Below are 15732 nucleotides of genomic sequence, written 5' to 3'. Positions count from 1 at the left end.
ACTCATGGCAAGTAAAAATCTGATGCTAAGTCACATTGAGTGATGTCACAATCATGGAATAAAGGAAAAGATCTTGACTACAACAAATGAATATATGTGGGACATCTTTGATAACTGTAGATTCAATTTTTTATAGATTGAGGAAAATCAAAACTTGTGTGGATTTTTGATTTTGTCATTTTGCCAAAGTCTGCATACAAACTTATAGAAAAGGTAAACATACTTCGTTGAACATTCAATTTCATGGTTCACCTTTACACACAGAGTCCACAACAATTGATATCCTACGAATAATATTGCATCCACAGTATGTGTAATCCTGAACTTTTACAATGTTAATCATTTCTACTGAATATGTGTATATATATATATATATATATAAATATAATCCCGAACTTTTACAATGTTAATTGCTACTTCATATACAGGTCAATTCAAGGAAGAAAACACTCTACTACAGCTACCTTTACATCATTACAGGACACGAAATAATAACCATAACTGTAAACCCATGTTTATTATGCTTTCATATAAATGTTGATTTAACAGACAAGAATGTGTGAAATATCAGCTGTTGTTTGCTGTTTGATTTTCATTGCTGTCCATGTTGGGAAAGTAATTGTAACATTCACCACTACGTCGGACATCTGAAGTCTGGCAGTGAATGCTGCCACCAAATCTGTAGGAATCTCTGTATGGGACACGGATACATTTTATACCTGAAATATATGTATATCAATATTGAATAATCTGTAGGAATCTCTGTATGGTACACAAATACATCTTATACCTGAAATATATGTATATCAATATTGAATAATTTGAAAAAGTCTATGTATTGAAAACAGAAACATTTGACATCTAAAAGATATTCCAGATAACATTTTAATAACCAACAAATCAACAATTGATAAGAGAGAATTCAAAACACCAAATTAGGACCTTATGGGGAAAACTGGTCAAGACATTGTCTAAAATATATTGTTTAAAAATGTATAAAAGTTTATGCTTTTCTGTATTAGAGGTTCTTAACTGCTAGAATTATTCACCTGGTAAAACAAGTCATTTTGATATTTGTATTCAGGTTTATTTTTATCCTTTATGTTTGCCTATTTGTAGATCTTCTCTGGATGATCCCTTTTCCTGTTTTTCCTGTATTTAATTAAGTTCCAATCAAATTCAAATTAAAAGACAAGGTTTTTTTTCAAAATCCAAACAAATGCAAAACTCCTTAAGGGCAATAACTACAATAATTGTTGATCATAGCTTTCTGAACATGTTTACTGTCAACAGTTTCACTTAATGTATAATAATTTGAGTAATACTAGCTTAACAGGGGTAATGATCATCACTTATGGGCAATAACTCCCTATTCATATATCTTATCTCCATATATATTAAAGTTTTCAAGAAAATACCCAAAAAAGCTAAAAATTGGCAAAACATGTAATTGAGGGCAATAACTCCTTTAAAAAGCCCATAGGCAATTTCTTGACCTAATTGTATATCCATCTTCAATAGCCAATGGTTACAATCCAGTCCCCTTCTCTCCAGCTTTGGCAGATTAAGACAAAATTTGTGAATATAATGATGTGCCATCTACCGGTTGATAGAAGTCAAGCCCATTCTGACTACATCATTCTTAACAGACCAATAGTAATACTTGAATTCTCTTCAGTGTCAAGGTGTAAAAATGGTTGTGTCTAGTGTTTATAAAGGAGTAGGTCCAGTAAGACCCCTTTTTGGCCCCAAAATAAAGCAGTTTTACAAAATTGTTAGAATGTGAACTTTTAGCTATTTATTGGAAAGTAGAATACTTCTTTTACATAAATATGGGCTGTTTTTGACAATACAGTGTACATGTATTGGATACTAGCATCATTAAATAATGCTAAATTACTGAAATCTTCACAATTTTAGCATTTGAGTTAAATTTTAGACGGTTTCCGTCTTAAATGGAAGTGGCCGCATTTGTGTTCATTCTTAATATTTAAATGTATGTTGTATTTGATGATATGATAGTACATAACATATATAAAGGTTGAGAATGAACACAGATGCGGCCACTTTTATTTTTGACAAAAACCATCTGAAAAGTGACATATTATGGCATATTTGACAGATTTTTCATATTTAAGCTTGAATTTGAGCGTCTTGAATGACTAAATCTGTTCAAATCTTTCACATAAACTAATTGAATTGACTGAAGTAGACACTTAAGTGTTTAAAAAGTGTCCAAAATCTTTCATCAGATGAACCTGAAGTTTGAGGCCAAAATTGGCCCTTACTGGACCTACTCCTTTCTTGAAGTAGGAACTGAAAATGTACGTTGACATTTCAACATTTACACAAGGAACATGCTTAAGAACTTCAATTATTTGATTAAGAACTTTAAAAGTTTCACTAAATAATGTCCTATGTTTAGGGGATAAAGATTTGTTGCACAATCTGCACGTGGTAATTGCTTATTTGCACATCCTACATTTACATGTGATCATCTTGAAGGCGCTTTTAATATGCTGTAGCCACTTACAACTGCGACTAATGGAAATCATTACATCGTGGATACAAAATTTTCATTTTAATATGTCAAGAAAGATGAAGAGGATGGGACTGCATCATAACCCTTGGCTAGTGAAAAGTAAAATAACAAAAATACCGAACTCTGAGGAAAATACAAAATGAAAGTCCAAAATCAAACGGCAAAATCAAAAGCCCAAACACATCAAACAAATGGACAACAACTGTCACATTCCTAACTTGGTGCAGGCATTTTCTTATGTAGAAAATAGTGGATCAAACCTGGTTTTATAGCTAGCTAAACGTCTCACTTGTATGACAGTCACATAAAATTCCATTATATTGACAACGATGTGTGAACAAAACAAATAGAAATGTCAAAAATAGGGGTACAACAGTCAACATTGTGTTATAATGTTAATCACTATAAAATCAAACAAATATGTAACAAAGAAACACATAAAGGCATATAGATGAAGCACATTAGCAAAAATGAAAAACAAGAATACAAAAATTTACCATAGCACAATAACACAATGACGGCAAGATGTTGTAGATCTTGATGATTTTCTAAATATTTTGAGCTATGTATAATTTTTCTCTATCTCTATCTATCGATCCCTGCACCACAATTAAAAAAAGAAGAATGTGTCTGAGGACATGAATGCCCTCGCTCAAGCTTCAAATAAACGAAAATGGGACAGACAGATGGAAAGAGGGATGGTCAAGGGTAACACTTAATGCCCCCGTCGCCTACATAGTGCACATATAAATAGATTTATCATACCTAATGACTCAAGGAAGTTGATGGTAGGTATTTCAGTTTCTTCAACAATTGCTTTATCTGGTCCAATCATTAACAGATTTATACTCAGCCAGGCACTAGACTCACAGGACTCGGGTACAACCATGCTGTTCGGAAATGGGGCATCAATTATCTAGAAAAAACAAAAGGTTAATTAGGCTGTTCCATTTAAACATTCATGGTACTCACAGAAAGCTATGGCAAGTCGTTTTACTATTTATTCTAACTTCAAAATATATCATAAACTTCATAAGACATCTTATATAGATATAAGATGTGGTATGAGTGCAAATGAGACAACTCTCCATCCAAGTCACAATTTTTAAAAGCATCTTCAACTCGGAGCCTTAGTTTATAAGATATCTTATATAGTTTATGAGATATCTTATATAGTTTATAAGATATCTCATATAATTTTCTTTATAAGATATTTTATAAATTATATGAGATATCTTATAAACTATATGAGATATCTTATATAAGATATCTTATATAATGTATAAGATATTTTATATAATATATAAGATATCTTATATAATATATAAGATATCTTATATAATATATAAGATATCTCTTATAAGATATCTTATATAATATATAAGATATCTCTTATAATATAAAGATATCTTATAAAAATTAAATTATATAAGATATCTTATATATTAAATGAGATATCTTATATATGATATGAGATATCTTATATATGATATGAGATATCTTGAAATTCAAATAAATAGTAAAGCGGCTTGCCATAGAAAGCACTTTCAAAATGGGTTAACTATTTGTAGATGCAAATCTAGATTATCACTGCATTTGACACCCAACCATGGAGATTTCAAAGTGCCTTCCCTGAGTCCCTTTTATGTTTTTATGGATCATGGATTACTTATATTTATCATATTTACACAACTGCTGATATGAAACAGTAATGTTAAGTTTCTTTGTTTTTGTAGCCAACATGGTTACAAAATGTACTAGTATATTAGACTATGTGGAGAGAAAATTTAGAATTTCCCTGTTTACCAAATGTCAAATAGAACACCATTCATTTACAACATTTTTAAACTGAGAGACTATTTATGAATTAAAGGTAGGCGCAATGTGGAAGACAACATGGTGAACAATATGTACATATCAATTTTGGTTAATATGTGTGCTGTATAGCTTCTGTGTTTGTGTGTTTATTAAAAATTTTATCAATTACTTTGTTGCACTTACATGCATTTTTTCTCAAGCATGCAATGTAATTGTCTGTCCCGACTCAGGATCATGTATATATTATTTATAAGCTGTATTTGTTTTTTTGTTTATTGTTTAAACATACATAAGGCTGTTGATTTTCTTGTTTAAATACATTTTGTAGTTCCACATGATGTCATGCCAGGAACTATATGGTATGGAATTTTCTCATAATCTAAAGCTTTATAGTTATCTTTGGTCACAGGTGGTTATTCGTCCCATTGGCAATCATCAATACTACATCTCCTTATCTTATATTACTATATTCCTGATTGGTTCGTTGTGTGACAGGTTATAAGAAATTATCATAACCGATTTATCTAATAGATACTCACTTCCCAAGATGAACCTTTAAATATTTTATCTTTATCTTCCTTTGTGATTGGTCGCTCAGGAGGATTGACCAGAATACCTTTCCTTTCATTTGTAGGTGGTACTAATGGAACCAGTGATGCGTCTATTCAATTTTGAAAATAAGAATAAAAAAACAAAATTAGAGACTTCAACTACATGTATCCTGAATCAATCACCTAGGATATATATAATAAGACTAAATGTATCTTATTTAGGACAAGTTCAATAAAACCATACATGGGACCCCGGGTCGACGCCGTAATATCATCTATTGGGGGTGTCAAATATTTTTTTACTGTAAAATTTATCTTATAATTTACAAATGACCCCTTGGGTGTTTATCCTGTTACCTCTCATACTCAACTTTTATTTATACATTAATTGTTATGACAGTAGTCATAAATGCAAAAATAGGTTATTACCTTTATAAGGAGATGATTAAGATTAATGATAATGTTGTAAGATTGCTAATCATTTTACTATTTTCATTTCAACTGCACTGTTCAAGAAAATAGCTAATACTCGGATAAATGGGTAAAAATTGCCATTATAGACAAAAAAATAAACTTCCAATTAATGCATTGTCATCTATTATAGCTTTCATCATGATTTTAGCCAAAAACACAAACAATTGTCAATTAAGGGCCATAACTCCTTAAAGCAGTCAACAACCAAGTTGGCCATTCTAACTGGTTTGTCAATAATCTGGTCATTGTAAAAATCATTCTTTTGTATACCTTAAATTGTCTATTCACTGATCAAGAATAAAAAAAGGAGGGTTTAGATCTCCAAAAACTAGTTAAACCCTGCCACATATGCATGGGTCTAGATCTGTTGTCAATGATTGACTTATGTCTTGTGTTGTGGTTTTTTGTTATGTTGAGAATTATATGATGATACTTTCTGTTCAATTATTCACAACTTTTACATTATTTATTTGTATATTTTGACTAATTTCATTTATTCAGGAAAAGTCACATATTAAACTATATTTTCAAAGGTCGATTGAAAACAGCAATTAGAAAAGTGATATTGCACGGTTATTTTTAGAATATCTAAAAACTGATATACTTTGTGACGTCATCTAATGAATTTCATTATACTGTTAAAAGTTTTTAAAAAGTGTATATTTATGATCGATTATTTGAAAACAAATCCTCAAATACATAAGATGTACACAAAAAAAAAACAAAAAAAAATAATTGAAATAACAACTATGTTGTTATTGTCAAAGAGACAATATGATATCTATAAAATTACAACAAAATTAAATGATCGAATGAAGAGAATATAATGCACTGACAATTTTAATACAAATATGGTCAGAAATTAATAATATAACAATTATAGCCTTCGTATGAGGTCAATACAGGATACATCGTCCTCAGTCAATATACTTCTTTCAGGTCAATATATCCTTGTATCGAACACATACAAAGGCTATAATTGTATAATATATCAAAATGAATAAGCTTGAAATATTGTAAAAATACATGTCTAATGTTGAAGGCTGTATGTTGCACACTACTGGTCATCTTGTTATGCTTGTCTTTGAGTTGCTGTCTCATATTCATACACCCCCACTTCTCCTTTTATCTATTTTTTTTGGTCACAGAAGGTAAATTTGTTTACCACAAAATGGTGGACTATTAACTCACAGCTAATGCAATCAACTTGACAAGTATTCATATTTGATTTTCTTGAGAACAAAATGGAAAACCACCTATCACCAGTTTATGAAACAAGATTTGATTTTGATTTGATTTTTGGTGTTTTAACGCCACTTTTAAGCACCGCTTTTGGGCTATTTCGTGGCGGACAGTTATTATTGGTGGAGGAAGCCGGAGTGCCTAGAGAAAACCACCGACCTTCGATAGGAAAACTGACAATCCTAGTCAATTAAGATTGGAGTCGAGTGCACCTGCACGAACGGGGTTCGAACTCACAACCTCAGTGTTGACTGGCTAGTGATTACAGTAGTAACTGCTTAGACCACTCGGCCACCAAGGCCCCTATGAAACAAGATATATAAAATCTATTTTAATGTGTACAACCTATATGTACTGGATTCAAATCACCAGGAAAGTGGACTTCATGTACTCGATAACCACGAGATTTCACGTGACGTCTGAGCCAATCAATGCCTTTTCTATTAGCTGTCATGCTCTGCTGAACAATCAGATCTTTTCCAAGTCTCAAAACTTCAGCAGCGTCGAAACACTAGTAAAATTATAAAGTTATTATACAATATAGAGATAAAATATGTATAGTTTATACTTTACATGTGTAACCAGAGAGCATGGTTTTTATTACAAAAAGTAAAAGTCCTCTGGGACTCTAACTTGGTACCTCTGTGTTTCAAGTCGGTGCTTTAACTGACAAAGCTAATAAGAAGTACTTCCATAGCTAAACAGCTTACTGCTGGCTAAGTTTCTACTACCTGTACTAAGAGAAGCAATCCTGCCACACATGTATATAAATATCAATTGTCATATTGTTTTTTTTTAACTTTTGTCAACCTGTTCTAGCTCAGTTGCCTGTAATTCAGAGGTTTTTAGCTCTCTGCTTTTTGTTTAATGTTTTAATATCAATCAGGCAGTTTAAGTTTTCTATTTTCTCAATTTCTCATGCATGGGCTTAAAATTTGGTATGGGTTTTGCTAATTGTTGAAGGCAGTATAGTGACATATACCAGTAGTTGCATAAATCTTAGTCAATAGGACTATGCGGATAATTATCTAATTGGCAATCACACCACATCTCCTTAACTTTATATTAGTTTCTTGTAAATTATTTAATCTATCAATCACCATGTATTATTTAAAATGGTTTATGCACTTGTGGAATGCCGTACAGCAACCTACCGGTATATTGCACTTTCCTGTACTGATGTTTATTATACCTTATTTAAAATTGTTTTCTTAGTCCACTGATGAAGATTAAAGGGGGACAGAGGGAGATTTAGGGGGTGCCCAGGGGACCCCTCCACCCCTTTTGTGGGAAAAATTTGGTAGATTATTTAGGGAATCACTGAAGCATGACTAGAGTGGGCCCCTCTTAGGCAGTCAGTGGGCCCCCACTTATGAAAATTTCTGGATCCGCCACCGGGGGAGGATTAAGATCTAAAAAAAAAACTAGTTAAATCCATAATATATGTGCCTGTCAGAAGTCTGAGGAACCTTCTACTAAGTGGTTTTATGTCATATCTTAATTCTTGTGTAGAAATTTCAAACATACATTTATCTTAACATTTTTTTGTTATCACGAAAATTTGATGTTGATGTTATATAAAAGTTGTGAATATATTATAAAAAGTTAAATAAATTTGTTTTATAATATTTTTCGCAACTTTTATATATATTTGGGGAGAGTTAAACCTTGACAAACTGTATAGACACCTGTCTGTTTTTAAGGACTGAATATTGCCTCTTAGACGTCTCTCGGTTATATTTATTGTTGGATTGTTGCCTCATTGATGTATATCCTACATCTTCTTTTATTCATAATAAATACTTACTGGTTCTGCTTCATTGATTACATATTTATAATTTTGTATCCAGTCTTTACGTTCCTGACAATTTGTGTCGAAAGGAAAGTCTAAATTATACATATTTTCTGACATTGTCGGCTTGGGAGCCATTGTCCATAACATATCTTTATCCTTCTCAAAATAGTCATTCAGTATTGTCCTGTGAGAAATAAAAGAACATTTTTATTACAGTATTAAGCAAAGAATTGTAAAATACCAATTTTATACATAAAAGATTATGGAAAAATAAAGAATTTAAATAAAAAGAAGCTGTACTAATTTAAATTTATTCTTTTTTTTTCCAAAACTATTTTAAAAAAAAACCTCTGATGTGTACATTTTATTTGTATTTATCTTTCTCCTTAATCGTGCCCCTGTGACTGCTGATGTTTTTCTTAACCCTAGAGCTACAAATGTAAGAATTTCCAAATCATCTGGATGAAGAAAATGTTATCTTTTTTTAATTTTTAATTGAAAATATTCCTAATAAATCAACGTAGCATTTTCAAATTATAACTTCCCCTATCCTCCCCTAATTTTAGGCATAAATGTTTGGTTTTTATTTTTGGTGTACATGTTGGTTGTGATTCACACTGCTTATCACTTTTATTTTTACCTGTATGCCATAGACTCAAAATATCGAGCTCGGCTGCTCATAGTGGATTCAATGATTTCATTCCCGATTACCAGCAGGGTGTCACGTGGACAAGAAGCTCCATGTTGGTGCTGAATTGAAAAGAACGGTGTCCTCACAGGTTGTGTAAAATCAATCTTATCAGGTCTCCTGACTGTGACATTACACTGGAATCTAAGTACCCTCTCTAAGTTGTCAATTTGGACGGCTGCTTTTTGTATGTGTTCTTCACTCTGTTTCCCTGTTCTTGGAAAAATATTTCAAATAATATTTAATAATTAAGATTCAATTTCAATCTTATATTTTAATTTAATCCTACTGCAATAATCAATGTTAATTACTTAATATGGGAGTAAATTTCATAAATTACGTTCAATTAAATATGTTTGGTGGCTGATCCAGGGGGAACCCCCTTTTTTTGACGATCGATGCTTTTGAATGGGGACATATGGTTGGAACCCCCCTTTTTAAAAACAGCTCGACCCACACCTGTAATTATTTCACATTGGCAAGTCGTATAGAGGGAGGGTTGAAATCTCACAAAACATGTTTAACCCAATCCCATTTATTTATGCACCTGTCCCAAGTCAGGAACCTGTAGCCTTTGTTAATATTGTATGTTTTTTTTAATTTTGGTTCATTTATATGTTTAGTGTTGCTTCCATTTTGCTGAACTAGTATACATTTTTGTTAAGGGGGCAGCTGAAGCCAACCTCTGGGTGCTTGATTTTAACTCTGCGTTGAAGACCCAATGGCCATTCTGCTCTTTGGTTGGGTTGTTGTCTCTTTGACACATTCCCTGTTTCCATTCTCAATTTTATTAAAACTTAAATGCTTGTACATGTACATATAGGTCTAAAATAAAAAGTTCCTTTTTGTTCCAATGAAAGACTTTTAATGAAAAAGAACATTTATACTGTTTTTTAGTATTTCAAAATTTACATAAAATATGCATATTAAAGTGTGTGCATCTTAGATATACATAAACATTTAAAACTTATTTATAGTATAGTACCGGTATAGTATTTTAATAAACATGATTATCAGATATATGTGTTCATACCTACTAGTAGGTAAATAGCCTGGTTCTTTTTGAGGTGTACACCAAAAATCTGGTACACCCAATATAATTTCTTCTAAAGGATCCCATTCATTGTGAGAGTTGACAATTTTCATCGTTGAACTATCTAGGTTATTAGAGAATATCAGCTGAAAAATAATCATTGGCAATAAAAATTTCAAAGGAAAATGTTTGGAATAATTAATCGAAGCAAAATCTGTTCTTAATTCTACCCTAATGCCACTCTGTAAAATTCACGGAAATGAATTACTAAATGTAAGGGACAGTTATAAAGTTTAAATGAACATGATGAAGTTAATCATAATGTAATACAAATATGCGCCATCCCTTCAACTGGATTTTTTTTATTAAACCAGGAAACAATTGTTTAAAAATGGAATGAAATCAAGGTTTAAATTAAATACTACATTTATGGAATCTGGAGAATGAGATTCATTCATAAAAATCTTTTTTTCAAATTTTGAATCATTGCATTAAATTTATAGTACAATGTACAGTAAGGTTGTGAGAACTGGGCAGTTATGAACATTACCCAACATGCTAAATAGAGAAAAAGTCTATTTAACCCTTTTCAAAATGGAAAAACTTTATTTAAGATTCTGTAAACATATTCTTAGTCTTGGTGTTACTTGACTCTAAACAAACATTGCAATCCTTCCAGAATTAGAAAGATACATTTTGTAACCATTTAATATATAAAAAATATTAAAGGAATTTATTATGTACTGGTATAGACTTAAACACTCCCCATCTTACCTGTTGATTAGCGCTTATAACGTACATGTATATAAATCTAGCAATAACCAGACAAATTTCAAAATGGAAAACTCATTTACTTGCAAATATAAGTGACTTAAATATGAAGAACAATTTAATAAATTTAAACAATCTAAAAAAATGTGAGCTAAATTTAGGGATAGTAACCAGTTTGGGAATAGAAATTAAACTGAGAAACTTAAACACACACTTATGAGATTCTTGGATAAATTGAGCGGTTTCACAGATGTTTATTTGATTCTAGACTGGCTGCCATTTTTATAATTCACAAAGATAAGCAATTCTTTGAAAATATTCCAAAAGTTTCCAATCCTGAGAAACATAACTTAGATAATGGAAGACAGCTGAAAATCTAGATTTTAATACATGATTGTTTAGTTTGTATCTAAATAAAATTTCCAGATGATGCTTTGCATGATGTGCTTTCTGTATTTGTTGTATATGTTATTTGTCTTGTGTTTTATCATATATCATACATATGTATGTCAGTTAAAACCTCTACAGAGCTTATATTGTATTGTTATATGTATACCCGACTTTGAATAAATCTTTTATTATTAGAGAAGAGAGATAAAAGTTAGATATTTCAAATAGAGTTATCCCTCTTTGTACCTGTTGTCTCTTTACTGAGATGTATGTTTATGTACTTTGTTATGTGTATTGATATATCTGCTCTGAAGTAATTTTTAATTAAGTATAAGGAATTTTGATTTGATGTTATATGTTATATGACTATATTCTAGCATCAATTGAGTCTAAAGAAATATCGTCAATTGTGAAAAAAATCGTATTTCTTGAGCTACCCGTGGTAGGTATGGCAAACCAATGGGAGATAACTCCAAATTAACGTAAATAATTGTTCCCAGATGTGTGTAAAAATAAAATCTTTGGGGGACCTCCGATTACGGCCTTCTATTAACTTGTTAAGTCTCAGAAGGTTCTGATTGCTTTTGATAGATATTATATGAATATTCATGATTCTGTATATTATAATTTTCAGGAATACGATGAAATATTTGAGGTACAAACAAGGGTTTGAAAGTTACATTCGTTTCAAAAAAATACAAGGGAACGTTATACAGTCATAAAATGTACTTTTTTATTAAGTTTAATATATAAATTAAATAATTAGGTCCAATAAATAAATCTAGATAGCTGTGTTCATATCAAAATTAATTTTTATAAATAACCCTCCTTTTTGTGTATACATAGTTATTTCCCTTGCATGGACAACTTTTGGTTTAGTTTTGATTGGAAATCAGCGTGTTATTTTTTTTTTTTGCATTATACAGTCAGTTTATTGCGATTTAAAGATAGTTTAACCATTTGCCATTGTACACGAGATAGTAAGGATACTGAATAATGTGGTTTAACAACAATCAATATATGTATTTTCAACATGTTCAACTAAAAACATACATAGGAATCCATGCAGTAGCGGCAGTTCAATTTGTCTGCTATTCACAGTTAAGGTTTTAGAAAAAAAACCAACATGGCAATTCATTCCCTTGTCATCAATTCTCCCGTCTTCCATCCCATATTGATACAAGAAGATTCCCCTACCCCCCTTTCCCTGACTGCCACTTTCTAAGTTGAAAGTTATATTAATTATTAGACAAATACTATTTGTCTTAGAATAATTAATATAACTTTCAAAATAATATTAATATGACCCTATTTTTCAGACTGTATTTAACAGTACACTCTAAAGATATTATTTTTTGTATACATATTTGTGTGTGTGTGTGTGATCCTAACTGAGTTGTTGAAATTTTCCCCACATATATGTTCTAAATTATACAATGGAATAATTAAATAAGGGAACGTAACGTCGAAGTTCTGTTCAAGATTCGTTTTGCAGGTAGTTGCCCCGGAATTGCAATTTTTTAATATGATTTCAGCATGATCATGTATAGGAATACATGAACTAATCAAGTTTTACCTTAGAGCTTACCACTTTCTGTATTGGTCAGTATTGAAGTAATTTCATGTCGAGAAAAAAAAACACTAGCGAACACCATGCAATTTAATATATATCCTGAAATAATAGTTATATTATATCTGGGAAGCTGCAAGTCATAATAACAACTAATGCTTGATACAGTGAAACTTGTCTAAACCAAACCCTGAATAAACCAGAAACCATGTTCTGAAGTCCCTTCATCTCAGACTCAATGCATTTTGAACTTCAGTCGTGAATGAGATTGGTTTACAGATTTCACTGTATAAATATTGTAACTTATATACAGATATGAATTTACTTTACTTTTATACATACAAGTATTTACAGTGATCTGACATAATTATTTTGTTTGAAATTTCTCAAATAAAAATAATGTTATATTTATTTTCATTGTTTTTCAGTGCAACAGGTATTTTAGACCTGTAGTATAATTGTTGGAAGGTTGTTGTTTATTTTTATTTATAAGCATTCACTATACATGCTATATAAGAATAAGAATATTTCATTAAATAGAATGTTAATGAAAAGGAACACTCTAAAACTATAATGACTATACAAAGACAGATGACATACTTCAAAACTTTTCTCGTCTCTCATGGTACACACACACACATATACATTTGTATATAAAGAGTAATATTCATATTTATATTTTGTTTCTTTACATTCAAATGTTTATAAAGTTTTACTTTACATTTTCAATATACCAACTGGTGTTCTGAAGAAAGGAATTTGGTACAATATATAAAGGTATCGTCATGTTATGTGACTTTGGACGATAGAATTTCGTGAGAGTGGTTGACATTTTCATGCTTTGTGCTTCTATTTTGACGAAAAAACTTAACATGGAGGATTGAAATTGACTAACAAGATGTAAAAGAAGCAATATAAACAAAACTATAACCCAAATGATTAAAAAATGTATTTTATTATTTTTTAAAGAGAGGAAACGGTTTTTCTAGAATAGTAAAACATTACCATTTTGAAAATTTGCTATTTCTTCGTTGTTATTATGTGTATTGATAAAAGTGAAACTGTTTTGAAAATGTCTTCACAATGCCTTTAAAACGAGGTAAAGTTTTCTTAGATCAGTTGACTTTAAAAAAATCACTTTCCGTACCTACTCGTGGTATACAACAACAATCACTGTTGTTCATAATATTATCATTGTGTGGTACCCCATTTCCACCCTCTACTGGATATTATGGACAAACTACCTTGTATTTTAAAACATGTCATGCAAAGACTATGCTTTTATGCTGGAGTTCAATCTCTATATTTGCTACAAGAAGCACCACATGTTCAGTGTTTACATTCGACCGGAAGTGAGACAAAGAACCGTTAGACGTCAGCGATTGGCTAATATTTTTTTGGTGCTACAGGTAAGAAAAAGTCTGTTTCAAGTGAAGAGCACGTTTCATGTGGGGCAAATTATTTTAAATGGTATATAATGTCCCAGGTATCACAAAAAATGTTTTAAAACATGTATATAAAAAAGTTATATGTTTTCATCATGTCAAGTTCATGTCGGGGCCTAATTTATAGCCGATTATACGGTATGGGTTTTTCTCATTGTTGAAGGCCGTACGGTTGCCTCACGGTAATTGCTTACATCCACTTTATTTGAACTTTGGTGGATAGTTGTCTTATTGGCAGTCATACCTCATCTCCTTGTTTTATATAAAATCTCAATCTCAATCTTAAGGCCTGTTGGCACGAATTTTCCTAATGTGCAGGTTTTCTCTTTGGTGTGTTTTTCTCGGCGTATTTTCTTCTCTGTGCTTTAATTTAGTATGCGCTGGTTAAGATTGGGATTGAGGAACAGCAGTATCAAATCTGCCTGTTCTGTCAATGTAATGTGCCACTGTTTGTAGTTTGGCTTTTGTCTCTTCGGTGTTCTCGCCGTCTAGTCTCGTTAGCATAGTAGCTAAATTCAGGTTTCTGATCCCGACCTCTTTGGATATTTGTTGTAACATATCTGCTCGTTCGTTCTCATAGCAGGGACACTCCAGAAGGAAATGGTGAGGTGTTTCAGGTGCTCCACAGTTGCATGATTCTATGCCGTTGGTTTGGCCTACTCGGTTCTTGTAGTAGTTGAGTTCTGTATAGCCAGTTCTTAGTTGGGCGAATATACTGAAATGTCTTTTAGTGGGAAAATCATACATAATTGAGTGTTTCGTAGTTGGTATTTTTTCGTAAAGGTCCCTGCCTCTCTCAGATATTTCCCATCTTCTCTGCCATTTTTCTCCTGTACTTTTATAGGCTGCCTGTTTGACGTCCTGTAGTGTTATGACGTTATTTTCCGGTGGTAGTTCTTTTGCTTCCTGTGCTGCTGTTTTTGCAAGGATGTCAGCCTCGTCATTGCCAGCTATATTGGCATGCCCTGGTGTCCATGATATGATTACATTTAGTCCTTTTTGCCTAAGATGCTCAATGTTTTCTTTTATTTCTCTTATTACGGAGATGTAGCTATTTGGGGCCCAGTTCAGTGTTAGTAATCCCACGGCGCTTTGACTGTCAGAGAAAATTTTGATTTTTTGTATTGTGTTGTACATATTTTCTGTAATGCAGTATTCAAGGACCATGAGAATCGCTATGAGTTCCGCCAGGAGGATGGATCCTCTTTGTGCCACAGGTCTGTGTAGTCTTGCAGCAGGTTTAATGTGTTCAGCATAAATAATTGCTCCTGCTCCACAGGGTCCTGGGTTCCCTAAGCATGATCCATCTGTGAACGATATTGCTTGTTCTTGTGCGCAATCTCCCATGAGTTGGTTAATGGTTTCCTGGCAAAGTTCTTGTTGCTCACTTGTCCTTGATTTTGAGTTGCCTAG

At 31.9% G+C, this 15732-nt stretch overlaps 1 protein-coding gene across 4 annotated transcripts; it reads right to left on the bottom strand.

Annotated features, from left to right (window-relative positions):
* Nucleotides 1–498: 498 nt before the first annotated feature.
* LOC127720506 (glycine amidinotransferase, mitochondrial-like) lies at nt 499–14804 on the bottom strand. Of its 4 annotated transcripts, XM_052227099.1 has the most exons (9): nt 14119–14229; nt 12893–12976; nt 10144–10289; nt 9063–9326; nt 8435–8606; nt 6973–7138; nt 4900–5021; nt 3308–3458; nt 499–719 (listed from the first exon to the last, which is right to left on the bottom strand). In XM_052227099.1, the coding sequence occupies exons 3-9, from the start codon at nt 10254–10256 to the stop codon at nt 568–570; spliced, it is 1140 nt and encodes a 379-aa protein (XP_052083059.1). In that variant the 5' UTR covers nt 10257–10289; nt 12893–12976; nt 14119–14229; the 3' UTR covers nt 499–567. The 4 variants fall into 4 exon arrangements, with proteins under 4 accessions (XP_052083059.1, XP_052083061.1, XP_052083058.1 ...); XM_052227101.1 differs by lacking the exons at nt 12893–12976; nt 14119–14229 and adding an exon at nt 14564–14804; XM_052227098.1 differs by lacking the exon at nt 12893–12976.
* Between the last annotated feature and the right edge of the window lie 928 nt (nt 14805–15732).

The sequence above is a fragment of the Mytilus californianus genome, unplaced genomic scaffold, assembly GCF_021869535.1.
Source record: "Mytilus californianus isolate M0D057914Y unplaced genomic scaffold, xbMytCali1.0.p SCAF_11, whole genome shotgun sequence".
NCBI classification, from domain to species: domain Eukaryota; kingdom Metazoa; phylum Mollusca; class Bivalvia; order Mytilida; family Mytilidae; genus Mytilus; species Mytilus californianus.
Note: the sequence above shows the minus strand (reverse complement) of the source record. Positions and strands in the feature narration are given on the sequence as shown.

Coding starts and splice junctions, on each gene's coding strand:
- LOC127720506 (XM_052227101.1), bottom strand. CDS start 10,256: ATGAAAATTGTCAACTCTCACAATGAATGGGATCCTTTAGAAGAAATT. Junction 8,607..9,062: donor TTTGAGTCTATGGCATACAG/GTAAAAATAAAA, acceptor TATTTCTCACAG/GACAATACTGAATGACTATT. Junction 720..3,307: donor CAACTTCCTTGAGTCATTAG/GTATGATAAATC, acceptor CATATATTTCAG/GTATAAAATGTATCCGTGTC.